Below are 27,683 nucleotides of genomic sequence, written 5' to 3'. Positions count from 1 at the left end.
GCTTCTGAAAATAACATATAGATGAGCTTTGCTTTTTATATCAATCTGATAGTTTCTGCTTTTCAAAAGGGAAATTCAATCCCAGCACACTTAACATAATGATTTATCTGTTTTATTTTATTCCTCTTAATGTTTTGTTGCGTATTTTATAATGTTGTTTCTTTTCCCTTTTTCTTATTTTTACTCATGTGATTCAACATTCCTTTATTAGGTTAGAGATTCTAAAGTAATTTTTTATTCCTTTAATGGTTATCTTCCCTTTTTTTTTTTTTTTGCTGTACGCGGGCCTCTCACTGCTGTGGCCTCTGCCGTTGCGGAGCACAGACTCCGGACACACAGGCTAAGCAGCCATGGCTCACGGGCCCAGCCGTTCCACGGCATGTGGGATCCTCCCGGACCAGGGCACGAACCCGTGTCCCTGCATTGGCAGGCGGACGCTCAACCACTGCGCCACCAGGGAAGCCCTATCTTCCTTTTTTTATGTATTTGCATGACTGGATCCATATGATTCTACCCTTACTTGAAAACAATATGCCATTGTTTCTCTAACCAAATGTGGTATGCAGAATTCTAAGATGGCCGCAAGATTCATGCTTGTGTGTATACACACCTGTACAACCTCCTCCCCTGAGTGTGGTCAGGACCTATAATATAATGGAGTAGTCACTCCCTTGATTAGGTAACATTATGAGACTCTGTTGTAGCAGACTGGAGAGAAATATTCCTGCTGGCTGAGAAGCAAGTGGCCATATTGTGAGAGGGTCTTGTGGCTAGAATCTGAGGACAGCCTAAACGAGCCAAGAGTGAGCCCTGGCCAACAGGCAACAAGAAAACAAGGACTTAGTCCCACAACTGCAAGAAACTGAATAAGGTCAACCACCAGTGAGCTTGGAAGAGGCCCCTATGCCTCAGATGAGATCACAGCACCAGCTGACACCTTGTTTCTAGCCTGATAAGATCCTAAGCAGAAGACTCTACTAATCTGTAGCTGAATTTCTGACTCATGAAAACTGTTAGATAATAAATTTGTAGTGTTTCAAGACATTAAACTTCTGGTAATCTGTTATACATGAATAGAAAACCAATACACCAAGACACTCTGTTTCCCCCAACAAGGCATACTATTTCTTTCCTAGAGTAGGATGAGGGCCTCCACTTTCTACTTCCTTTCCTCTTTGTCCTACATTTTCTTTTAAAAGGAGTCTCTGGAACATTCCTTGTATTAGTTGCTAGGGCTACTGTAGCAAAGTACCACAAACTGAATGGCTTGAATAGCAAAAATTTGTTATCTCACGCTTCTGGAGGCCACAGATCCAAGGTCAAGGTTGGTTCCTTTTGAGGGCTGTGGAGAAAAATCTGTTCTATGCCTCTCCCCTAGCTCCTGGTGGTTTGCTTGCAACTTTTAGCTTTCCTTGGTATGTAGAACTACCACCCCATCTCTGTCTTCATCTTCACATGGCTTTCTTTTATATCTGTATCTCCAAATTTCCCCTTTTAAAAGGTTGTCAGTCATATTGGATTAGGGCTCCACCCAACTCCAGTATCACCTCACCTTACCTACTTACATCTATAATGTCCCTATTTCCAAATAAGGTCACAGTCTGAGGGAGTGAGGTTAGGACTTCAACATATGAATATTTCCGGGGGGAAGGGACACAATTTAACACATAAAGCTCTTATATCTTGCCTCTCTCCTTTCTGTTAGGTTTAGCTGAGAGTATATGTTTAAACATATTCTATGCACTATGTCCCCTTTTTTCCAAGAGTTCTTATGTAAAAGTTGTATACATTCCTGGATATTAAGATTTAATTAAGTCTTTCTCTTTCATAGGGAGGTTCACTAATCTCTTGTTTCCTTTCCTCTTTATATATCTGCATCTTGAGATCTCCATTCCATTTCATCTGTCTTTTGGTTGGAGTATTTATGTTCTTAAAGTTTTACACATCCTTTGATATTCTTCTAATAACCTGAGATTCTGCATCATGTAATGCCTAGGTGTCTGTTTTCTCCTGAATTCTATTTGAGTCTAGGAGAGCCCTTTCAATCTGCAGATTGAATAAAAGTTTTTGTTTATTACTGTTTATTTATTATTCCCTTTCCAGCTTTTTTTCTCTTTTTGAACACCTGTAATTCCAATGGAAGGTCACCTGGATGTATTTTCTATTTCTCTCACCCTCCACCTTTTCACTCATTTCTCCTTTTAAAATTTATTTATCTGTCCTTTTAGATATTTCTTGCACTTGCTTTTTCAGGCTACTAACTCAGGTCTCAATATTTATACTTGTCTTCAATTCATCTAGTCAGTTGTTTAATCAAGAATTTTTACTTTTTTTCTATAGGAAGTCTTTGTGCTGTCTTAAATGCCCTTAAGTGTTCTTGTTTTTATTTAGGTTTTCATCTGTGTCCTCTAGCAGTGTTATTTCTCTGGTTGTGTATTCTGATATTGCTTCCTGATTGTCCTCTTTCTAACTGCTGAGTCCCCTGAGAAAAGTCAGCATTTTTCTACTTAAGTTAATGAAACTTAGGTCTAATTGTTGGACTATCCTAAAAAGCATGAACTCAGAAGGTGCCAGAAGCCCACGTGGTTTTTATCCCCATCAGTATGTAGGACAGTGTGGTCTCTACCCCTAGCTGTCCTTTGCTGAGGTCCCTTGAAATCCTATCATCTAGTCTACCTTTATCTACCAGCTTCAAAAGCAGGGTACACCCATTCTACTTATTTAACAACTCCTTTGCCTTTTAGGGGTTAGAGAGCCCCAGTATACACATATGAAGCAAATGTGACCTTTTTCCCATCCTTGAGGATTCCACACATTTCTAAGTGACAAACTCTTCCCAGGGCCCAACACTTTCCAGGCTCAGCTCTTGGACAACTCCTCCTATTGTCCAGCTGCTTGTCCAGTTGAAGGAGAAAGCCTTGCATCAGTTCTCTCTGTCAGAATTTCAATGCACTCCAAGGCATTAGTATTGGAGACACTAGTTGCCTACTGAATATTCATTCTCCCTTTTTAAAACTCCAGTTCTGTTTGATGAGGCAATACTACACAGCTAAAAATACTTATCTCCTCAAATTCCCTTGCACTATGGGTAACCTTTTGACTCTATTCTGGCGAATGGTTATTGGGAGGGGCTTCCGGAAAAACTATTATTTTTCTGACAAAAAGGAAACTATTCTGCCAAGAGACAGTTATTTTGCCCTTTACTCTTCTTTTTCCTGCCTGGAACATAGACTTGAAGCTTGGAGGTAGAGCCCACATTCTTTAAACATGAGGATGAAAACCAAACAAACATAAAGGCTGGTACGCCAGGAATCCAGAGGGAGACTTTATCATTGAGTTTCTCAAGCAGCTACACCAGCCTAGTTCCAGATTTCTTTTTTTTTTTTTTTTTTTAAACATCTTTATTGGGGTATAATTGCTTTACAATGGTGTGTTAGTTTCTGCTTTACAACAAAGTGAATCAGCTATACATATACATATGTTCCCATATGTCTTCCCTCTTGCGTCTCCCTCCCTCCCACTCTCCCCATCCCACCCTTCCAGGCTGTCACAAAGCACGGAGCTAATATCCCTGTGCCTTGCGGCTGCTTCCCCCCAGCTATCTACCTTACTACGTTTGTTAGTGTGTATATGTCCATGACTCTCTCTCGCCCTGTCCCAGATTTCTTATTATGAGAAAAATAAACTCCTATTTAAACATTGTAATGGGGGTCTGTTATACGCAGCCAAACACAGTTCTGACTGAAGTCCTCACTTATACATAGTTGATCATAGCTTTAGCAGCCATTTGAATTATAAGCCATTTCAATCAGAAGTGGCAAAGAGCCTGAAGGGAGGAAGGGAGCTGCATTTAGACTGTCACGGTCCCTGAAACCTCTCAATACTGAAATGTGGAGTGAAGTTTAATCTGTAACATTCATTCACTTACCAGGTATTCATTAACTGGCTACTATGTGCCAGGGACTGAAGTGGGTGCTGGAAACAAAGATCCCAACCCTGGCATTTTCTTCATGAAAATTTCCTTTTTTGATACAGGCTGTTTTTTTTTTTTTTTTTTTTTTTTTTACCTTACGCCCATGGTTCAGAGAAGCCATAAATGGGAAGGGTTGGGTTTAGGGGAACATGTAACAATGCCACAATTTCTTCCTATTATTTTCAACATTATAAAATGGAAACAAGCAGGCTGATTTCTAACTCAAAGCAGAAGTCCCTCCAGTTACCTTCTTGTGTATCGTCCTCCAGGTCTGCAAGAGTTGGTGCGTTAGGAAGTGAGTACAGGGAAGACTGGTTGAGTTGAGTCAGTTTTGAGATGCTGTTAATTGCCATGCTGCCCAATGGAATGGTATGTTCTATGGGAATGTTAACAAAAAGAATTACATGGAGTAATAAGCTAGTTACCATGGTCATCAGAAGGGCTTCTGCTTGACTAACTTAAGCCCAGCTATTATTTGATCCCAGGGCTGAGGAATTGAATGGAAAGTGGAAAGGAGAGAATCAACGCACTACATGCTCCAAAGCACCAGCCTTTTATGCAAAAAAAAAAAAAAAAAGCAAACAGCTGGGGCCATGAGTGAAGAGTCCCCACTGCATGTGTTAGGGTGGAGCACCAAAGGAAATTTTAAAAGGGGATTCTCAAAAAGAACTGGGAATTCTAGGGTAGGGGCCCTAGTTTGAAGATCAAAGGACTTAAAAAATGTTTTTGCTCCCGCCATCCCTTGAATGAAGGGTTATACTTTCCAAAGGAGTAACAGCTTTGATTATATAACTGACTGCTTCTACCCTTCTTGTCATAAGCTTTCACTATGCAAACTATCTCCCCCTCTACTTATCATTTTTTCTTACTCAACGGAGCAAACTGTCTTGCAAGCCTTCTTGCTTGGTTCAGTCTTCTGTAATTCAGGTATAAACAAGAAATAGGCAGATTATGTATTTTCCTTATCTATCATACAGAATCCTTATAATATAGGGTGCTGGACATGGGATGGCACACAAAGACTTGGACATATGACTGCTAAAAAACTGGAATAACTTAAGGCAATAAAACAGCTGATGTACAGACCATGGAATGTCCAGGGAAAGACCACTAAGGAGGTGAACATTGGAAGCTGCCTTTGCTGGCCTTTCTGATAATGATTTTAGCCATCCAGTAAAGAATGGGTACAGCAATGGGGATAAGGATAAGAAGATGGGTTGGGAGGATTACATTAAAAAAAGTATTAATAATGAATAGGGACTCATTCATAAAACCTTCATGAAATGTTTCTTTTCTGATGCAGGCTTCTTCAGGGGCTAGCCTGTCTCCGTGATGTAGGCAAGGGAAAATGTGACAGTCACTCTAGCCTCTGTCCACTCTCTCTGTTGCTCCAGACTCCAAAGGCCATGGCCATGAGGGTTTCTGATATTGGTGACAACAATGGTTTCTAGACCATCGGAGGAAATGATTCTAAGCTAAAAGTTCATGTTAAATGCTTAGTAGTAAGCTATAAAATATGCCCCTGGTCAGCTGCGAGAAAAACAGGAAGGTTTGGGGAGTCACCAAAACAAGGGAACCTAGGAGGTAGCGGCAATGAAAGGGAGGAGTCAGTTCTGCAGATTTGATGTGTCACAGAAGTGACTGCATTCTTAGTGGCAGCAAGGAGACGTACAGGCTGATTCCCAAGGACCAAAGTAGATCTGGGGATGTGGTTGCAGTTTGGAGATAATAAAGTCCTCTTGAGGACAGGGCAGTCTGTGTCAGGAATGAGCTGGACTCCAGGGGCTAGATCTGGATTTCCTAGTCTATGGAATGTTACTAGAGTCTTCACCTAAATGCGCAGCACTGACTTTCATGCCTGCATAGTACCTGAATCTCTGACATGTACCAAGGTGTGATTTCCCACATTCATGATAGAAATGTTTATCCTGGACGTATTTAATACCAAGGATGATAGCCTGTGAACTAAGGTGGTTGATGACTCAGGCTGAGGAGATGTGAGGCAGAGAAGGGAAGGCTCTGGTCTGAGGGTCAGAGGTCCAGACCTCGGAGCCCTGAGGTCTCCACCATGCTGGGAATGAAGGAAGGAGCCCCTCTTATGACCACCAGAGGCTGTCACTGCAGCTCATCCTGAGGAGACTGCTCCAAGGTGGAATCCTCAGAGGCTTTAAGTTCAAGGTGGCTCAGGATTTTTGTGTAGTGACTAATCTTTCCCTCCACCTCATGCCAACAAGAAGCCTCTAAATTGAGCTTCCAGTTAAGTACTGGGTATACCCTGGCACGGGGGCTGGGGAGGCAGTGGGTGAAGCAATGATGGCATGTGTTAGCTTTGGGAGATAATCACAGCTTCTGGACACTGCACGTTAGAAGAACCCATAAAAACTGCCCAGATTCAAAGACTCATAAGTTGTAAAGGCCCTCAGAGTTGTCTCATCTAACCTCTCAGCCAGGGAAATGTTCCTCTACAGCAAGGAGGCTGACTCACCACCCAGCTTCACGTTCCATGTCATGTGGAAGCCATTGGTCATCAGGTAAAAGCTTTTCAGATCCTCAGGCAGCACACAGTTATTTCTCTAGAACCACAAACAAGCAGACTGTTAGGTCAGGGCTGGGAAGGAGGGCGCAGGGCTGTGCCTCAAAGCATCTGGGGATGCTATTTACTGTGTTTCAGATCCCCAAAATAGAAAAACTCTGAATAATTACCTATAAAACTCTATTGGAGAGTTCACGGCAACAAAGCAGCCTCCTCCACTCACCTCGTTTCACTGACACACTGAATCTACAGCTACAAATTGAACAACAATCCCTCTGAAAGAAATCCAGAAACTAGCTGAGCGACTCCTACGCATCGAGTGAACAAGAAGACACACTGAAATGGGTATGAGAGGCTGATCACAACCTTGCTATAAAACCCACTCCTGGCAGGGTGACACGCAACGAGGAGGGAACTCACAACTCCTGGATTCTCCCTGAGGAGCAAAGGGCTTGGCCCCTACATCTAGCACCCCAACTTTTAAGACTTCCACCTGAGAGATGGGCCCCCATAACATCTAGCTCTGAAAGCCAGTGGGGTTTGGGTCCAAGAGACCCATAAGGCTGTAGTGAACTAAGAGATAGTTCTTAATGGGCTCTCATGGACTTACCATGGATATACCCCCAGGGCCCAGTACAGAGGCAGCAGACTAAAATGCCCAGTCTTTTCATTAAAGAAGCCTATTTGCTTATCTTAAAAGCTTTGGCCTGAGGGGGCAGGCTTTTAATTTAGTACACATCTAGGTGCCAACTGTAATCCTCTCCAGAGACCAGGGAAGCTAGTGGGCACCATCCCATCTTCATGCTCTCCTTCTGCCTCACTAGCAGGTATCTCCTGGAAAGGAGCTTATACACACATCTGGCACCCCAGCTTTTGCAGCTACTGCCCAGGGGACATACCTCTTGATTGCCTGGCTCTGCTGGCCAACAAGGCTTATGTTCCTGGGTCCCATAGGACTCTAATAAACAGAGTAACAGATCTTAAGCTATGCCACCAGGGCACAGGGCAGAGGCAGGAGACTGAAATGCCCAGTCTGTAAGTGAAAGAGGCCTATTTATAGATCTTAACTGCAGCCTGAGGGTCAGGCTTATAATTTACCAACGTCTAGGGGCCAACTGCAATCCTCTCCAGAGACTGGGGAGGCCAGTGGGTGCCATCTCTGCACTCTCCCTTTGCCCTGCCCTGGGTCACCAGTGTTTCTATGAATGGAGGTTGTACAAACATCTGGTGCTCCAGCTTTTGTGGCTGCTGCTCAGAGGACACACCCCTTGATATCTGGCTCTGGTGAGCAGCACGGCTTGTGTTCATGGGCTCAATTGCATGGTAGCAAACAAAGAAATAGTTCTTAACTTGCTATCCCCCTAGGGCTCAGTGCAGAGGGAGCAGACAGAATGCCCATCTCTCAGTCTTCCCCTGAAAGAGGTATACGGGTGTACTTTAAAAGTTACTGCCTGAGTGTCCAGCCTCCAATCAGCCTGCATCTAGGTGCTGAGATCCTTTTCTTTGGGACACTGACAGGTCTTGGTATACCCACAACTACTGGGAGCCACTAAGAACAAAGTAGGCTGGACATTGACAAAGGTTTGAGAGACAACCAAGAGCCACGGCAGGGTTGAATAATAAGGTTCATCTCTTACATGAGGCCACTCCTTCAAGACTGGCTATTGTATCTAATGCATAGAAACCAACATAGAGAGTCAAGAAAAATGAAGAAAGAGAGGAATATATTCCAAGTGAAAGAATTAGATAAAACCCCAGGAAAAGACCTTAATGAAATTAAGATAAATAATTTTTACCTGATAAAGAGCTCAAATAATGTCATAAAGATACTCACAGAGGTCAGGGAAACAATACATGAACAAAGTGAGAATTTCAACAAAAAGAAATTTAAGAAAGTACTAAACAGAAATCACAGAGGTGAAGGATACAATAACTGAGCTGAAAAATTCAATAAAGGGGTTCAACAGCAGACTAGATGACGTGAAAGAATCAGGGAACTAGAAGCAGTGTATTGGAGTTCATTCAATCAGACCAGCTAAAAGAAAAAAGAATAAGAAAGAGTGAATAGAGTTTAAAGGACTTATGGGACAACATCAAGCAGATCAATATTCACATTTATAGGGGTGTCAGAAGAAGAGAGAGAGAAAGGGGCAGAAAGCTTATTTGAAGAAATAATGGATGAAAACTTCCCTAACCTGGGGAAAGAAACAGACTACCTGGAAATAAATCCAGGAATCCCAGAGTTCCAAAAAAAGAAGACTCCAAAGAGACATTATAATTGAATTGTCAAAAGTTAAAGGAGAAAATCTTAAAAGGAGCAAGAGAAAAACAACTTGTTATGTACAAGGGAACCCCCATAAGACTATCAGCAAATTTTTAGGTAGAAACTTGGCAGGCTAGAAGAGGGTGGTACAATATATTCAATGTGCTGAAAGAAAAAAAAAACAACCTGCCAACCAGGAATTCTCTACCTGGAAAAGCTGTCCTTCAGAATTTAAGGAGAAATAAAATTTTCCAGATAAGCAAAAGTTGAAGGAGCTCATCACCACTAGACTAGCCTTACAACAAATGTTAAAGGGAGTTCCTTAAGGTGAAACAAAAGGGTGCTAATTGGTAACAGGAAAAAATATGAAAATATAAATCTCACTGGCAAAAGTAAATGTATAATTAAATTCAGAATAATCTAATGTTGTCATGGTGGTGGGTCAATCACTTATAGATATAGCATGAAGATTAAAAGACAGAGTAAAGTAACTATAGTAAAAGTAGTAAAATACACTATATTTTAGTAGTAAAAAAAACTATAACTACCATAATGTGTTAATGGATATACAAGATAAAAAAATGTAAATTGTGACACCTTTTAAAATGTGTGGTGGGAAGAGTAAAAATGTAAAGCTTTAAAATGCATTCAAACAAGCTGTTATCAGCTTAAAATAGACTGTTACATTTAAATATAATCCTCATGGTGATCACAGAGCAAAAACCCATAACAGACACAGAAAAGATAAAGAAAAAGGAGTCTAAGCACAGCATTACCAAAAATCATCAAATCACAAAGGAAGCAAGAGAAGAAGAAAGAAATAGAAGAATTACAAAATAGCTAGAAATCAATGAACAAAATGGCAGTAAGTCCATACCTATCAACAATAACCTTAAATGTAAATGAACTAAATTTTCCAATCAAAAAACAAAGAGTGACTGAATGGATAAGAAAGGACTTATCTAAGGCCAAACTATGTTGTCTACAAGAGATTCACTTCAGATGTAATAACACATAGACTAAAAGTGAAGGGATGGAAAGATATTCCATGTAAATGGAACCAAAGAAAGCTGGGAAAGTTATACAAGACAAAATAGACTTTAAGACAAGACTCTAACAAGAGACAAAGAAGGGCATTATATAATGATAAAGGGGTTAATCCAACAAGATGATATAATATTTATAAATATTTATGTATCCAACACAGATGCACCTAAATATATAAAACAAATATTAGTAGACGTAAAGGGAGAAAAAGACAGCAATACAATGAAGCAATGGACTTAAGTGACATGTTAGACCAGATGGACTTAACAGACATTTACAGAACACTCCACCGAAAATCAGCAGAATACACACTCTGCTCAGGTATACATGGAATATTCTCCAGAATAGATCATATGTTAGGCCACAAAATAACTATTAACAAAATTATGAAAACTGAAATCATATCAAGCATCTTTTCTGTGCACAATGGTATGAAACTAGAATCAGTTATAGTAAAGAAACAAGAAAATTCACAAATATGTGGAAAGTAAACAACATGCTACTGAGCAACCAATGGGTCAAAGAACTCAAAAGAGAAATGAAAAAATATCTTGAGACAAATAAAAAATAGAAATACAATATACCAAAACTTACAGAATGCTGCAAAAGCAGTTCTGGAGGGGAATTCATAGCAATAAGTGCCTGTATCAGGAAATAGGCAAGTTCTCAAGTAAACAACCTAACTTTACACTTCAATGAACAGAGAAAAAAGAACAAACTAGGACCAAAATTAGTACAAGGAGGGCAATAACAAAGATCAGAGCAGAGATAAATGAAATAGAGGCTAAAAAGATAATAGAAAAGATCAATGAAACTAAGAGCTGATATTTAAAAAAATATATAAACAGAGAAACCTTTAGCAAGACTCACCAAGAAAAAAAGAACTGAAAAAAATTAGACATCAAAGAGGAGACATTACAACTGATACCACAGAAAGACAAAGGATCGTGAGATTATGATGAACATCATACACCAACAAATTGGACAATCTAGAAGAAATAAATGAATTCCAAGGAATATACAACCTGTCATGGCTGAATCATGAAGAAATAGAAAATCTGAACAGACCAATTACTAGTAAGGAGATTGAATCAGTTATCAAAACCTCCCAAAAAACAAAATTATAGAAACAGATAGCTTCCTTGGTGAAGTCTACCAAATACTAAAGAAGAAATAACACTAAACACCTTTTCAACCTAGTCTGAAACACAGAAAAAAGGAACTCTCCCAAGCTCCTTTTATGAGGCCAGCATTACCCTGGTATAATCAGACAAGTACACTCCAAGAAAAGAAAATTACAGGCTAATACCCTTGATGAACATAGATACAAAAATTCTCAACAAAATATTACCAAACTGAATTCAACAACACATTAAAAGGATCATATACCATGTGGAAGTTATTCCAGGGATGAATGGATGGTTCAACATCTGCAAATAAATCAATATGATACACCCGTAACAAAATGAAGGATAAAAATCATATGATCATCTCAATACATGCAGAAAAAGCATTTCACAAAATTCAAAATCCATTCATGATTAAAAAAACCTCTCAACAAGTAGGTATAGAGGGAACATAACTCAACATGATAAAGGCCATATAATTAGCCCACGGGTAACATCATATTGAAGGGTTAAAAGCTGAAAGCGGTTCCTCAAAGATGAGGAAGATAAGGATGCCCACTCTTGCTAATTTTATTCAACACAGTACTGCAAGTCTTAAGCAGAGCAATTAGGCAATAAAGAGAAATAAAAGGTATCCAAATCGGAAAAGAAGTAAAATGATCACTATTTGCAGATGACATGGTATTACATAGAGAAAATCCTAAAGACTCCGCCAAAAAACTTTTAGAACTAATAAACGAATTCAGTAAAGTTGCAGGATACAAAATCAATATAAAAAAATCTATTGCTGGGGCTTCCCTTGCGGCGCAGTGGTTGAGAGTCCACCTGCCGATGCAGGGGACACGGGTTCGTGCCCCGGTCCGGGAGGATCCCACATGACGCGGAGCGGCTGGGCCCGTGAGCCATGGCCGCTGAGCCCGCGCGTCCGGAGCCTGTGCTCCGTAATGGGAGAGGCCACAACAGTGAGAGGCCCGCGTACCGCAAAAAAAAAAAAAAAAAAAAAAAATCTATTGCTTTTCTAAGAATAACCAACTATCAGAAAGAGAAATTAAGAAAATGATCCCATTTACAATTGCATCAAAAAGAATAAAATACCTAGGAATAAGTTTCACCAAGGAGGTGAAAACTATAAGATATTGATGGAAAAAAAATGAAGAAAATACAAATAAATGGAAAGATATTCCATGTTCATGTTTTGGAAGAATTAATATTGTTACGTCCATACTACCCAAAGCAAACTACAGATTCAATACAATCCCTATCAAATTTCCAATGGCATTTTTCTCAGAAATAGAACAATCATAAAATTTGTAGGGAACCATAAAAGACCTCAAATAGCCAAAACAATCTTGAGAAAGAACAAAGCTGGGGGAATCACTCTCCTTGATTTCAAACTGGAGTAGGAAGGGAGAGTAATCAAAACAGTATATTGGCATAAAAACAGACACACAGATCAACAGAACAGAACAGAGACCCAGAAATAAACCCACACATACATGGTCAATTAATTTATGACAAAGGAGTCAAAAATACACAATGGGGAAAGAACAGTCTCTTCAATAAATGGTGTTGGGAAAACTGGACAACCACATGCCAAAGAATGAAACTGGACCACTATCTTACACCATATACAAAAATCAACTCAAAATCGAGTAAAGACTTGAATGTTAGACTTGAAATCATAAAATTTCTAGAAGAAAACATAGGGACAAGCTCCTTGACATTGGTCTTGACAATAATGTTTTGGATTTGACACCAAAAACAAAGGCAACAAAAGCAAAAGTAAACAAGTGGGACTATATCAAACTAAAAAGCTTCTGCATAGCAAAGTAAACCATCAACAAAATGAAAAGAGAACCTAGATAACAGGAAAAAATATTCACAATTTTCACTGAATGTGAAAATTCGCTGATAAGAGGTTAATATCCAAAATATATAAAGAACTCATACAACTCAATAGGAAAAAATGAAACAAGCTGATTAAAAAATGGACAGATTTTTCCGAAGAAGTCATACAAATGGCCAATTGTATGAAATTGGTAAATGTAAAGATGCTCAACATCATTAATCATCAGGGAAATACAAATCAAAACCACAGTGAGATATCACTGCACACCTGTTAGAACGGCTATTATCAAAAGAGACAACAAATTAACAAGTGTTGGTGAGGATGTGGAGAAAAGGGTGCATTCGCTAGTGGAATGTAAATTCGTGCAACCACTATGGAAAACAGTATGGAGGTTCCTGAAAAATTAAAAATATAACTACTATATGATCCAGCAATTCCACTCCTAGGTATTTATATGAAGGAAATAAAATCACTATCTTGAAAAGATATCTGTACCACTATGTTCACTGCAGCATTATTTACAATAGCCTAGATGTGGAAACAAGCTAAGTGTCCATCGATGGATGAATGGATAAAATATGGTGTGTGTGTATGTGTGTGTGTATACACACACACACACACCAGAATATTATTCATCCATAAAAAAGGAAATCCTGCCATTTGTGGCAACATGTATGAACCTTGAGGGCATTATGCTAAGTGAAGTAAGTCAGAGAAAGACAAATACTATATAACCTCACTAATATGTGGCATCTAAAAGAAAACTGAACTCATAACTACAGAGACTAGATTGGTGGTTGCCAGAGGTGGGGGGGGGTGCGGGTGAGCGAAATGAGTGAAGGTGGTCAAAAGGTACACACTTGCAGTTATAAGATAAACTAGTCTTGGGGATGTGATGTACAACAAGGTGATGACAGTTTACAATACTGTACTGTATATTTCAATGTTGCTAAGAGAGTAAATCTTTAAAGTTATTCATCACAAGAAAAAAAAACTGTAACTCTTGAGATGGGTGTTAATTACACCTGTCATTTCACAACATATATGTGTGTGTATATATATATGTACACACACATATATCTCAAATCATTATTTTGTAGACATAAAACTAATAAAATGTTACATGTCAATTATATTGCAATAAAAATTAAACAACAAAAAAATGCTATTAGAGAGACAGAGCAGAGCCACCAGTTTGACCTCTTTTTTGCCTCACCTGATAAGGCAGTGGGTGTGTGTTCTGCTGTGGTAATGCCTCTCTGGAGAGTTAGCTGGAGAAAGGGGATCAAGGGAAGAAGAGGAGGAGACCTAGAGGAACGTGGTGTGAGAGGAGATCCTACACAAAATTTTGATGATGCTGGAGCAAAGCAATCACTTCTATAAATTTCAGACCCATGCTCATAAATTATTTCCTGAAACGAATTATTGGCTCAATGAGAACATCTTAAAGGTAAAAAGTAAATACTTCTAGAGCATTTAATGCAATGAACCTAACAGTTCTGAAAGTTCTTAGAAAGTAAAGAAGCACAATAGGATATAAAAAAATATTTCATATGAACAACAAATCACCCAAACTGGTGTGGAAAGAACAAAGGAACAGCTTTGATTCCTTTTAGGAGGTACTAGGAGCACACATTAAATTCTAAGTAACTCACATCTGTGCACATGTCTGGCCAGTCTTCTCTAGCCAATCAAACCACTGAGTACAGAAGGATGAGCTCTCCAATTACTTTTCTGACTTCTTATCATGTCTTATGTTTATACAGGTGGAGGGGCAATTTCCAAACTTTTTGATTATTGGACCCTTTTGAGATGTGCTACTGAACACTGCTTATATCAACTTTGCTTTAGGTCATACTGTCAGTCAATTCCAGGTACCCAATGTGTGAGGAAGTGGAGTGTAGCAGTACGATCTGAATTTATTTCCCATTTCTGCCACTAGCTGAGTGACCCTGAGTGTCAAACTCTGTGAATCCAGGTTCAAGAATAATCTCTAAGATTGAGTCTACAAAACACTGGAGGTAGGAGGAGGTGGAAGCCTGGGAGGAAGAGAGATTAGGTAATCAGAGTAATTATTATGGTTTTAGGGAATAGCATCTTCAAGAACTATATGTGAGAAGCAAGCTTCAAGCTTGCAGGTAATTGTAAGCAATGTTTTTATACTGTTAAATATACAATAGTTGTCATTTTAATGAAACAGGTTTTGCATTTTCTTGATCTAAGAACTAAAATATACATTCCGATCTTCTTTTGTTTTTTCTCTCTTCACCATCTAGTTCTCAATTTCAGAGATGAGTAACATAAAGAACTCTTTGACTCCTTGGGCTAAACATTTATTTTCCTGCTCATTAAGTTATTTGCAGTTTAGGGCTTTCTCCTAATGCCTCCAATTATGACACATTCTCTGTGCTTTCCGAGAGAAAAAGTGTGTACACAGAATGCCTTTCTCCCATCCCTGGGACCCTAGCACAGGAAGCCTATAGTTGTCAGTGTTCTGACAAAGTTCTTGCTCCCTCTGTCATCCCCGAAGGCCAGCATCCAATGTGAGATTTTGGTCACTAGTGCCATCTAGTGGTAGGGACAAGGAAACTACTGTCTGTAAGTCTTTCTTAACCCAGATTCCATGAGATCCGAGCCGAGATGGGCTGGTAGCCATTGTTCACCTTTAAGTTAGGCTGGAGAGTTTCAATAATAGTGATTATAGCATTTATTACAGTATTGATTTCACTCAAGAAAGAAATTCTGGTAATACTTTATACTGGTATTTAAAAAATATTTGAAATTCATAAAAATAGAAAAAAACAGTGAAATATTTAATACAATTCAAATAATAACATAAACATGCAAAACGTCAAGTAAACCAAGTTAATAAAAAAAACATTAAACCTGCATCGTCATTTTCATATAAATCACCGTGGCCCCAGCTGTGCTGCCTCCTTGCTGTAGCCTGCATAGTGGGCAGCCTGCATGGTGGGGCTTCCTTCTGAGTGAGGCTTTCAGGGCACCACTTTTAGGTGGCTCCTACACCCTGGCCAGTAACTCAGAGTTGCTGCTGTTTTAATTTCTCTCCTGCACAGTGTGGGAAAAGACTGCTCTTCTGCGGGGAGTAATCTGCCCACTTCAGAGGGCTTCTCTTGCCAGATTCAGGCTCAATCTCTATTTTGAGGGGATGAAAAAGAAGGGGAAGGAAGAAGACTGGCAGAAAGCAAATGGAAGTCGGGGTGTAAGGATTAGAGAGAGGATTTGGGAGAAAGTCAAGAAGGGAGAGTAACACTGCTGACCAGTGTTTGAAATAACAGTGGCATCAACATGGTATTGCAATCTCCCTGTACCCCAGTGATGATTCTGTCACATATCTCCCAACTTTTGATTTTTTTCCCCCTCCTCCTGAGGAGGCTATCTACAATAGTTTCTTTAAGCTATGCTAGGAAGAGTCCACCACAAGCCGTGTTACTGCTTCATCAGCTGGACTGTAGAGCCACTCTGATGTTTTAGGAGTCGTCAGCTGGATTCCCAGAGAGCCTTCCTGGGCACTGCCTGAGCCTTGAGGGAAGGGGTAAGGGCCGTCCACAGCCTCCTGCTCACCTGCTGTACTTCTGAGAATCCTGTGGCCCACTGTCCCCTCACTTTCAGCGGCCACTTCACCAGGGAAGTGGGCTGGTGGGGAGATGCAGGATCAGGTTGGCAAAGAGGCCAGGGGCCAGAGCATGGAAATTAATGTTTCTGTAGGTGCTTATCCACAGTGGACAGGCTCTCCATGAGTCCATTTGCAACAACAGCAGAGGAAGGGTTGCCCAGAATGCCCATCGATGAGGAGCACTAAAATCTAACTGGAAACATGAGAGAGTGAGGACACCTGCATCTACTGAAACTCTTCTCAGGGAGGGTGTCCCATGCAATGGAGGAAAACCCAAACGGGCTGTGGAGGGATGGGGTGAGATCCTCAGGAGAAGTCTCAAGTATATTCTCAAACTCTTGCCTAAGGAGAGGGGGAAGGCCTGGTTAACGAACCTTTGGTCTTGGTGGGGCAGGTATAACAGTTTGGGGACGGAGCTGAGTTGCCTAAGACGCAGAGGAGAGGCAGCATACTCTTCCCTAAATCCTTTCTCCACACAACCATCAGTCTCCCTCTAAAAATGCATGATAAAAAAGAATATAAATACTGGCCTGTCTGGGGCACCACATGTCTTGGTGAAACTCTGTATAAGGCAGACATCAGCCAAGACAACCTTCGGAACAGCAATGCCCCCAGGCGTAACTAGTCCTTAGGATCTTACAGACGCGGACATTAGTGGGGGAAGCCTTTGCACCTGCGGCCGCCTTGCTCCAGAGATGGTGGCTGTGGCGGCCTCACTCTCGGGACTCAACTAAGAACTGTTTATGGAAAAGAAGCTGGGTGACCTTGGGTAAGTTCCACACTCTTTCCCCGCTTTGTGTTTTACCTAATTCACTCATTCATTCAACATTTATTCGTGTCTGTTGTGGAATAAAAACTGTGTTGGGCACTAGAAACAGAAAGGAATGAGGCAAGGTGCAGAGAAGACTATGGCAGACACATGGGTTGCGTATTCAAATCCATCTTCCTCTACTTCCTCCTTGACAGAACACTCATTTTGTTTGAGATGGTAATGTGCCTGGTTGAATACTTGTCTTCAGAACCTCTTCTGTAACTAGTGCTGGACATTAAAATGTAAACCCAAGTCCAATGACAGGGTTTCTAGCAAACTATCACTTCCCGATTAAAACGTGACAGGTATAGCTGGCAACATCCCTTACCTTTTCCCTGCCTTGAGCTTGGAGGTGACAGGTGGGGCCTTAGTGGTCGTTTGGCCACCATAAAGGAAAAGACCAAAAGAATTACAGAGATAATGGCTGAACACTGTCAGGGCCAATGAACAATTTACAACTGCTTACCTCAGATCTTGCTATGTAAGAAAAGTTAACTACCATTTGTTTAAGCTATCCTTAGTTTAATGTTATACCTCTTTGAGCCAAACATATTCCTACTTGATCCAGAGACAAATGTATAACAGAGGAGTGTTGTGGATCTGTAGAGGCAGAGATAACTAGAAAGGAACAGTCAGAAGGCAGGGCAAGAATCAGGGAGGGTGGAGCTACAGAATCCAAGGGAGGAGATAGCTAGGTATAGGAGGGTGGTTAACAGCAAGAAATGCAGGAAAGATGTCAAGAGAGAAGATGGCTTTAACAATGAAGAGGCCCCTGGTGATTTTTGACACAGCGGTGTCCACGGAATGGTGGCGACGAAACAGAGGATGCAAAAGGGTGAAGTGACTGGGAAGTGAAGGAAGGGGGCAGTAATTTACACCAGGGGTCTCTGCCCTGCCACCTGGTTTTGTAAATAATGTTTAATCGGAGCCCTGTCACACCCATGCATTTTAGTACTATCCATGGTTGCTTTTGGTGCTACAATGGCCGATGAGTAGTTGAGATACAGACTGTACAGCCCACAGAGCCAAAAATATTTACTATGTGGTCCTTTAAAGAAATCATTTGCTGACCCCTGATTTAGACCATTTTCCTACATGCTTGGCTGTGCAAAGCAACAAATGGCCAAGCAGCCAGAGGGAGACATAAGGTTGAAAGTTTTGCTTTTGTTTTTAATTTTAAAGAGATGGGGAAGACCCTCTAGGGCAGTTGCCAGTGCAGAGGGAGGAAGTGAGGCACTGGAGAGAGGGGGCTTACCCGTCACAGAAGAGCTACTGGGGCAGAGTGAGAGCACAATGTGAGGGGTTCCATAGTGAAAGGATGCTGTAGGCTGCTCTCTCCCACTAGGGGTGCTTAGAATAAATTCATAGCAGGGGCATGTGAGGGACACGTTTGCAAGAACGTTCAGAACCCGCTCTCTTCTCTGCAGACTGTAGAAAAAGTGAGGCTAAAAAGAGAGGGGATATTCTGCCAAATTGTTTGGTCTCTCGGGCCATAGTTTCACCACCAGTAAATTGAATTTTTATCTGGGGATTGAAAAGTCTAACCAATCAAGAATTGTACAGCACTCTGCAACTATGAAATGTCACTGAAATGTTTAATAACAGAACGCTCCTGACCCCAGGATGCTGTGTGGATTAAGAGGCAGATGCTTTCATAGTGATGAAAAGCTTTGTGTAGACATTACGTCTTACTAACTACCATCATTACAAAAGGCAGGTAGCAGGCACAGTGAACATGAATCATGTACGGGCACAAAACCAGGCAGTTTGAAACTGCCTTTTATTAAAATAAAAAGAGGTTGTGCATTTTTTTTTTCTCTAACCTTAGGAGACTGCAGCAGGTATACAGTCATTTAGGTTTTAGTTTCAACCTTTTCTTCTGCATTTGCAGCAAAGAATCACGAAATATTAGAAGTGGATGAATCCTTCAATAACACTAATGTCAAGGGCTCCAATCAAGATGGTAGAGTAGGAGGATGTGGAACTCACCTCCTCCCACAAATACATCAAAAATGCATCTACAAATGGAACAATTCTCACAGAACACCTACTGAACACTAACAGAAGTCCTCAAACCCCTTAAAGGACATGAAAGATCCCCATGTAACCAGGTAGAACGAAAGAAAGAAAAAAAAAGAAAAGACAAAAGGAAGCAGGATGGGACCTGTGCCGGGGGGCGGCGGGGAGAGCAGATAAAGAGGAAAAGTTCCCGCACGCTGGGAAGCCACTTCACCAGTGGGGAGATCAGCTGGGACAGAAGGGGAGCTTCAGAGGCTCACAGGAGAATGCAACAACCAGCTTGTAGCAGGCAGAACAGAGAGAGACTTGCACAGACAGTCCACACCACTGCCCTGTATGCCCCAGCATGGGACACGTCTGCTGGTATGGGTGGGGCTGAGTGCTGGAACTCAGGGTTTAGAGAACAGACCCGGGGAAAGGATTGTTGTTGGCTGCGCGGAGACAGCCTGAAGGAGGTGGAGTGTGGCATAGCTGGAACAGGGGTGTCCGCGGAAAAAGCCTGGGCCTGCCACAAAAGTGAAGCGTCGCTGTTAAGTGGTGCATGAAGGGAGGGGCGGGGCTGCCATTGAAGCCACCTTCTCCATGTGCCGGCCCCGCCTCCGCGGGCTCTATGAGAGCACGCCCCAGCTGCTGCCTCGGGGCACTGGGAGCATATGCCAGCGGGCTGCCCACTCACAGAGGTGGGGCTGAAACAACAGCTGAGCCCCAGGGGCCACGCACCTTAGGAAGTAGGGTTGAAATCTCACCCCGAGGTTGTGCAAGCCACAGATTTACACCTCCACCACTGGCTTTGTAAATTTAGTGCCTGCAGGACATCTGAGTAGACAGCAGGTGTGCCTACAGCTGGCATGGCTCTGGCTTAGCAGCTGTGGGCTTTGTGGGCACGCGCATGGGGGTGCTGGGCTGGGCCAGGGTCTGAGCTGCCTCCATAGCTGACTTTGGTGGATCTGCACTGGTGGCCTTGTGAAAACAATGTCTGAGGGACACCAAGGTTGAGACGGGATTCCCAGGATTGAGACGGGCCAAAGGCAGTGCCAACAGCAGTGTACTTTGTGAGCCCGCACAACAGGCGACAGGTGATACAACAAAGCACACTCACTGGCGAACAGCTCTGGCAGAGGAATACTCAGTGGCTCCTCTCCCAGTGGGAGTGCTCCAATCCCATCTATCTCACACTGCAGCTCATAAATGGATCTGGGGGCTTCTACTCCAACGACTAGGGAACAGACCCGGCCCCTGACAGGGCAGTGACAACCACAGAGCAAAGAGGAGGCCCCACTCAATATCCAGTGCAGGCTCTGGTCACCGTGACACCAGTCACTCCTCCTATCAAGGGGATAACGGCCAGCACATACTGAGGAAAGAGGCGGCAGACATCCACACTAAGAAGAGCCCTCGCACCAAAAAATATTACGCCCACACAGGCTATACGGGGAAACTCCCACATAAAAGTAGCCCTCCAAGACCACAGTAGATAATTGTGTCTCCTAAACTCATAGAGCAAGAGAAATATAAGTAAAATGAAGCAGAAGAACCACTCCCAATTAAAAGATCAAGAGAATTCCCCTGAAAGAACAATGAAACAGACCTCTTCAGTCTAATAGACACTGAGTTCAAAAAGGAGATAATAAAAATACTGAAGGAATTAAGAAGGACTATTGATAGAAATGCAGATTACTATAAAAAGGAACTACTGTAGAAACTATGAGGAGGAGCCAAGAAAAATTAGAAAATTCACTCGCCGAGATGAAAGCTGAGCTAAAGGTAATGAATAGCAGAATGAATAATGTGGAAGAATGAATAAGTGATTTGGAATTTAGAATAATGGAAATCACCCAATTAGAACAGCAGACAGAAAACTAAATGAAAAAGAATGAAAGCAATATAAGACACCTATGGGATAATATAAAGCATGCCAATCTACAAATAGTAGGGATCCCAGAGGAGAAGAAAGAGAAAAGGGGATTGAAAATGTATTTGAAGAATTATGCATGAAAACTTCCCAAGCCTAAAGAAGGAAACAGATATCCAGGTAAAGGAAGCACAGACGGTCCCACACAAGGTAAATGCAAACAGACCTACACCCAGACATATTATAATAAAAATGACAAAAGTTAAAGATAGAGGGCTTCCCTGGTGGCGCAGTGGTTGAGAGCCTGCCTGCCGATGCAGGGGACATGGGTTTGTGCCCCAGTCCGGGAAGATCCCACATGCCACGGAGTGGCTGGGCCCATGAGCCATGGTTGCTGAGACTGCGTGTCCGGAGCCTGTGCTCTGCAACGGGAGAGGCCACAACAGTGAGAGGCCTGCGTACTGCAAAAAAAAAAAAAAAAAAAAAAAGATAGGATTCTAAAGGCAGCAAGAGGAAAACAAAAAGTTAATTGCAAGGGAACCCCCATAAGGCTATCAGCTGATTTCTCTACAGAAAGATTGCAGGCCAGAAGGGAGTGGCAAGATATATTCAAAGTCCTGAATAGGAAAAAACTGCAACCTAGGATGCTATACCCAGCCAAATTATCATTTAGAATAGAAGGAGAGATAAAGACAAGCAAAAGTAAAAGAATACGGCAATGCTAAACCTACCCTAAACGAAATATTGAAAGGTCTTCTCTAAATAGAAAAGAAGTAAGAATCTACAGGAAAGAGTAAATCACTTAAATAACCTAGTACACTGATTAAAACAAAAAATCAAAAAACTTCTGTGAAAGTGATGATAACCACAATGAACAGCAAAAGAATGAAAATGAAGATGTAAAAGAGGATCAAAATCATAAAATGTGGGGGAGAAGAGTAATAAAATGTAGATTTTTTTTTTTTTTCCTAGAATGTGTTTGAGCCTATATGACTACCAGTCTAAGGCAGGTAGAGGGACTTCCCTGGTGGCGCAGTGGTTAAGAATTCGCCTGCCAATGCAGGGGACACGGTTTTGATCCCTGGTCTGGGAAGATCCCACATACCATAGAGCAACTAAGCTCGCCTGCTACAACTACTGAGCCTGAGCTCTAGAGCCCATGAGCCACAACTACTGAGCCTGTGAGCCACAACCACTGAGCCCGTGCGCCTAGAGCCCGTGCTCCACAACAAAAGAAACCACTGCAGTGAGAAGCCTGCACACCTCAATGAAGAGTACCCCCCCTCGCCACAACTAGAGAAAGCCCGTGTGCAGCAACGAAGACCCAATGCAGCCAAAATAAATGAATAAATAATTAATTAAAATAGATTTAAAAAAATAAGGCAAGTAGATATAGGAAGTGGTTAACATACTTGAAAACAGGGTAATCACAAAGCAAAAACATGCAATGGATTAAAAAAAAACAAAAAAAAGAGAACATGAGTATAATACAAAAGAAATTCATGAAACCACACAAAAAAGGAAAAACAAAAAGAAAGGGTCAAAGAAGAAATATAAAAGCAACGGGAAAATAAAGTTTAAAATGGCAATAAATACGTATCTATCCATAATTACCTTAAATGTCAATGGACTAAATGCTCCAGTCAAAAGACACAGAGTGGTATACTGGATTAAAAAAACAAGAGCCTACATTATTCTGCCTACAAGAGACCCACTTTAGGGAAAAGGACACACAAAAATTGAAGTGAGGGGGTGGAAAAAGATATTTCATGCAAACAGAAATGACAAGAAAGCGGGGTTGCACTACTCACATCAGACAAAATAGACTTTAGAACAAAGGCTATAAGGAAAGATAAAGAAGGACAGTATATAATTATAAAAGGATCAATACAAGGAGAGGATATTACACTCATCAACATATATACACCCAATATAGGAGCACCCAAATACATAAAAAATTACTAACAGACATAAAGCGAGAAATTGATAGGAATACACTCACATCAATGGAAAGATCTTTGAGACAGAAAATCAACAAGGCAACAGACATCTTAAATGATACAATAGCATAGTTAGACTTAATTGATTTTTTCAGGACATTACATCCAAAAAAAGCAGAATATACATTCTTTTCAAGTGCACATGGAACATTCTCTAGGACTGACCACACACTAGGACACAAAACAAGCCTCAACAAATTTACAAGTATAAAAACTATTTCAAGCATCTTTTCTGACCACAACAGCATGAAACTAGAAATCAATACAGAAAAAGAAATGACAAAAAAAACAATTACATGGAGACTAAACAACATGCTATTTAAAACCAATGGGTCAATGATTAATTTAAAGAAGAAATTAAAAAATACCTTAAGGCAAATGACAATGAAAACACAACTATACAAAATCTATGGGATGCAGCAAAAGCAGTTCTTAGAGTGAATTTCATAGCAACACAGGCCTTTAAGAAAGAAGAAAAGTCTCAAATAAACAACCTAACCCAACATCTAAAAGAATTAGAAAAAGAGGAACAAAACAAAACCTAAAGTCAGCAGAAGGAAGGAGCTAATAAAGTTCAGAGAGGAAATAAATAGAGATTAAAAAACAATAGAAAAAAAACTCAATAAAATCCAAGAGCTGGTTCTCCGAAAGGGCAAACAAAATTGACAAATCTCTGGCCAGGCTCACCAAGAAGAAAAGAGAGAAGACTCAAATAAACAAAATAAGAAATGAAAGAGGAGAAATCACAACTGATACCTCAGAAACACAAAAAACTATAAGCGAACAATTAATATATCAATTATATGAACAATTATACATCAACAAATTCGACAACTTAGAAGAAACGGACAACTGTCTAGAAACATACAGCCCACCAAAACTGAATCAAGAAGAAACAGATAACTTGAACAGACTGATGATTAGAAGTGAAACAGAATCTGTAATTAAAAAAACACCTCCCTACAAAAGTCCTGGGCTAGATAGCTTCACAGGCAAGTTCTACCAAACATACAAGGAAGAACTTACACTGATCCTTCTCAAACTCTTCGAAAAGACTGAAGAGGCAGGAACACTCCTGAAGACATTCTAGGAAGTCACCATGACCCTGATATCAAAACCAGACAAAGACACTACAAAAAGAGAAAATTACGGGCCAACATCTTTGATGAATATAGATGCAAAAATTATCAACAAAATATTAGCAAACCCAATCCAACAACACATAGAAAAGATCATACACCACAACCAAGTTGGATTCATCCCAGGGTTGCAAGGATGGTTCCAGCAAACACAAATCAATCAATGTGATTTGCGTGTGTTGAATCACATGATACACCACATAATAAAAGACAAAAACCACATGATCATCTCAATAGATGAAGAAAAAGCATTTGATAAAATTCAACATCCATTTAGGATAAAAGCTCTTACAAAAGTGGGTACAGAGAGAACATATTTCAACATAATACAGTAAGTCCTTGACATACGAACCTTCAAGTTGCGAACTTTCAAAGATGCAAACGTGCGTTTGCATGTCCAATCACATAAATTATTCTATTTGAGGAGGCACTGTTAGTTTTTGAGGCACGGGACCCGAACATAGAATGGTACACAAAGGCTGCAGGAGCCATTCAGAATGCAATCCAGTGCTACTGGGCCATCTATGACGAGAAAAAAAGAGGTACTATCCAGACATCACTGGATCATTTTTTCAAGAAGGTGGATAGAATTGAATCCAGCAAAAAGCCAGAACCTGTGCCATCAACATCAGGTATGAGTGAAATTGCAGTTTGCCCTCGTCTCCTATTGCTGATGATCCTTCAGCTCTAACATCTCCCACCTCCTCTTCCTCCTCCAGTCAGTAACTCTTCTTGCCTGTTCACTTGATGCCAGCCCCGTATGGCAGCTGTTGTACTGTACTACTGTACTTTTCAAGGTACTGTAAGATTAAAAAAATTTTTTTTTTGTTTTTAATGTATGTATTACTTGTGTGAAAAGTATTATAAACCTATTATAGAACAGTACCATATAGCTGATTGTGTTAGTTGGGTGCCTAGGCTAACTTTGTTGAACTTATGAACAAATTGGACTTACAAACTCGCTCTTGGAATGGAACTTGTTCATATGTAGGGGACTTACTGTAAAAGCTATTTACGACAAACCCACAGCCGATATAATACTCAATGGTGAAAAGTCGAAAGCTTTCCTGCTAAATTCTGGAACAAGACAAGGATGCTCACTCTCACCACTTCTCTTCAACGTAGTATTGGTAGTCCTAGCCACAGCAATCAGACAAGAAAAAGAAATAAAAGGTATTCAAATTGGTAGGGAAGAGGTAAAAGTGTCATTATATGCAGATGACACGATACTATATATAGAAAACCCTAAAGACTCCACATAAAAACTACTGGAACGGATAAACAAATTCAGCAAGGTAGCAGGATACAAGATTAACATACAGGAATCAGTTGCATTTCTTTACACTAACAATGAAATATCAGAAAGGGAATGTAAACAGTCCCTTTTAAAATCACATCCAAAAAAGAAAAAATAGGAATAAACCCCACCAGGGAGGTGAAAAACTTATATGCTGAGAACTACAAAACACTAGTAAAGGAAACTGAAGATGATTCAAAGAAATGGAAAGATATCCCATGCTCTTGGATTAGAAGAATTAATATTGTTAAAATGGCCATACCACCCAAAGCAATCTACAGATTCAATGTGATCCCCATCAAATTACCCATGACATTTTTCACAGAACTGGAACAAATAATCCTAAAATTTATATGGAACCATAAAAGACCCATAATTGCCAAAGCAATCCTAAGGAAAAAGGACAAAGCAGGAGGCATAACCCTCCCAGACTTCAGACAATACTACAAAGCTATAGCAATCAAAACAGCATAGGACTGGCACAAAAACAGACATATGGATCAATGGAACAGAATAGAGAGCCCAGAGATAAACCCACACACCTATCGACAATCTTCAACAAAAGAGGCAAGAATATATAATGGGGTAAAGACAGTCTCTTCAGCAAGTGGTGTTGGAAAAGTGGGACAGCCAGCCACATGTAAATCAATGATTTTAGAACATACCCTCACACCATACATAAAAATAAACTCAAAATGGCTTAAAGACTTAAAAATATAAGACATGACACCACAAAACTCCTAGAAGAGAATATAGGCAAAACATTCTCTGACATAAATCGTACCAATGTTTTCTTAGGTCAGTCTCCCAAAACAATAGAAATAAAAGCAAAAATAAATAAATGGAACCTAATCAAACTTACAAGCTTTTGCACAGCAAAGGAAACCATAAACAGAATGAAAAGGAAACCTATGGACTGGGAGAAAATATTTGTAAATCATGTGACTGACAGGCCTTTATTTCCAAAATATACAAACAGCTCATAGAACTCAATAACAAAAAAACAAACAACCCAATCAAAAAACGGCCAGAACACCTAAATCGACAGTTCTCCAAAGAAGACCTACACATGGCCAAGAGGCACAAGAAAAGCTGCTCAACATCACTAATTATTAGAGAAATGCAAATCAAAACTACAATGAGGTACCACCTCACACTGGTCAGAATGGCCATTATCAAAAGGTCTCCAGGGCTTCCCTGGTGGCACAGGGGTTAAGAATCTGCCTGCCAAGGCAGGGGACAGGGGTTCAAGCCCTGTTCTGGGAAGATCCCACATGCCGCGAAGCAACTAAGCCCGTGTGCCACAAGTACTGAGCTTGTGCTCTAGAGCCCGTGAGCCACAACTACTGAGCCTGCGTGCCATAACTACTGAAGTCCACGCACCTAGAGCCCGTGCTGCACAGCAAGACAAACCACCGCAATGAGAAGCCTGCGCCCCACAACGAAGTGTAGCCCTCACTCGCCGCAACTAGAGAAAGCCAGCGCGCAGCGACAAAGACCCAATGCAGCCAAAAATTTTTTTAAAAAGTCTACAAATAATAAATGTTGGAGATGGGGTGGAGAAAAGAGAACCCTCCTACACTGCTGGTGGGAATGTAAATTGGTGCAGCCATTATGGAAAACAGTATGGAGATTCCTCAAAAAATTAAAAATTGAGTTGCCGTATGATCCAGCAATCCCACTTCTGGGCATATACGCAGACAAAAATATAATTCAAAAAATACATGCACCCCGATGTTTATAGCAGCACTATTTACAATAGCCAAGACATGGAAACAACCTAAATGTCCATTGACAGATGAATGGATAAAGAAGATGTGGTGTGTATGTGTGTCTATATGTATATATATATAGAGAGAGAGACACACACACACATACATACATACAATGGAATATTACTTGGCCATAAATAATGAAATAATGCCATTTGCAGCAATGTGGATGGACCTAGAGATTATCATATCAGTCAGAAAAAGAAAGAGAAATACCATATGGTATCACTTATATGTGGAATCTAAAATACGACACAAATGAACGTATCTATGAAACAGAAACAGCCTCACAGACATAGAGAACAGACTGCCAAGGGGGGAGGCAAGGGGAGAGAGAAGGACTGGGAGTTTGGGATTAGCAGAT

General features: G+C 40.7%; 1 protein-coding gene across 2 annotated transcripts in view; it reads right to left on the bottom strand.

Annotated features, from left to right (window-relative positions):
• Window positions 1–27,683, bottom strand: part of TPGS2 (tubulin polyglutamylase complex subunit 2) — a 55,555-nt gene that overhangs the window by 7,905 nt on the left and 19,967 nt on the right. The window contains exons 3-4 of one of the 2 annotated variants that reach the window (XM_065890018.1): window positions 6,459–6,546; window positions 4,196–4,349 (exon numbers count right to left, since the gene is read on the bottom strand). In XM_065890018.1, the coding sequence (XP_065746090.1) occupies window positions 4,196–4,349; window positions 6,459–6,546 (242 nt within the window). The remainder of the gene's footprint in view (window positions 1–4,195; window positions 4,350–6,458; window positions 6,547–27,683) is intronic. The other variant, XM_065890019.1, reaches the window with a different exon arrangement.

Source organism: Phocoena phocoena, chromosome 13, assembly GCF_963924675.1.
Source record: "Phocoena phocoena chromosome 13, mPhoPho1.1, whole genome shotgun sequence".
NCBI lineage: Eukaryota > Metazoa > Chordata > Mammalia > Artiodactyla > Phocoenidae > Phocoena > Phocoena phocoena.
Note: the sequence above shows the minus strand (reverse complement) of the source record. Positions and strands in the feature narration are given on the sequence as shown.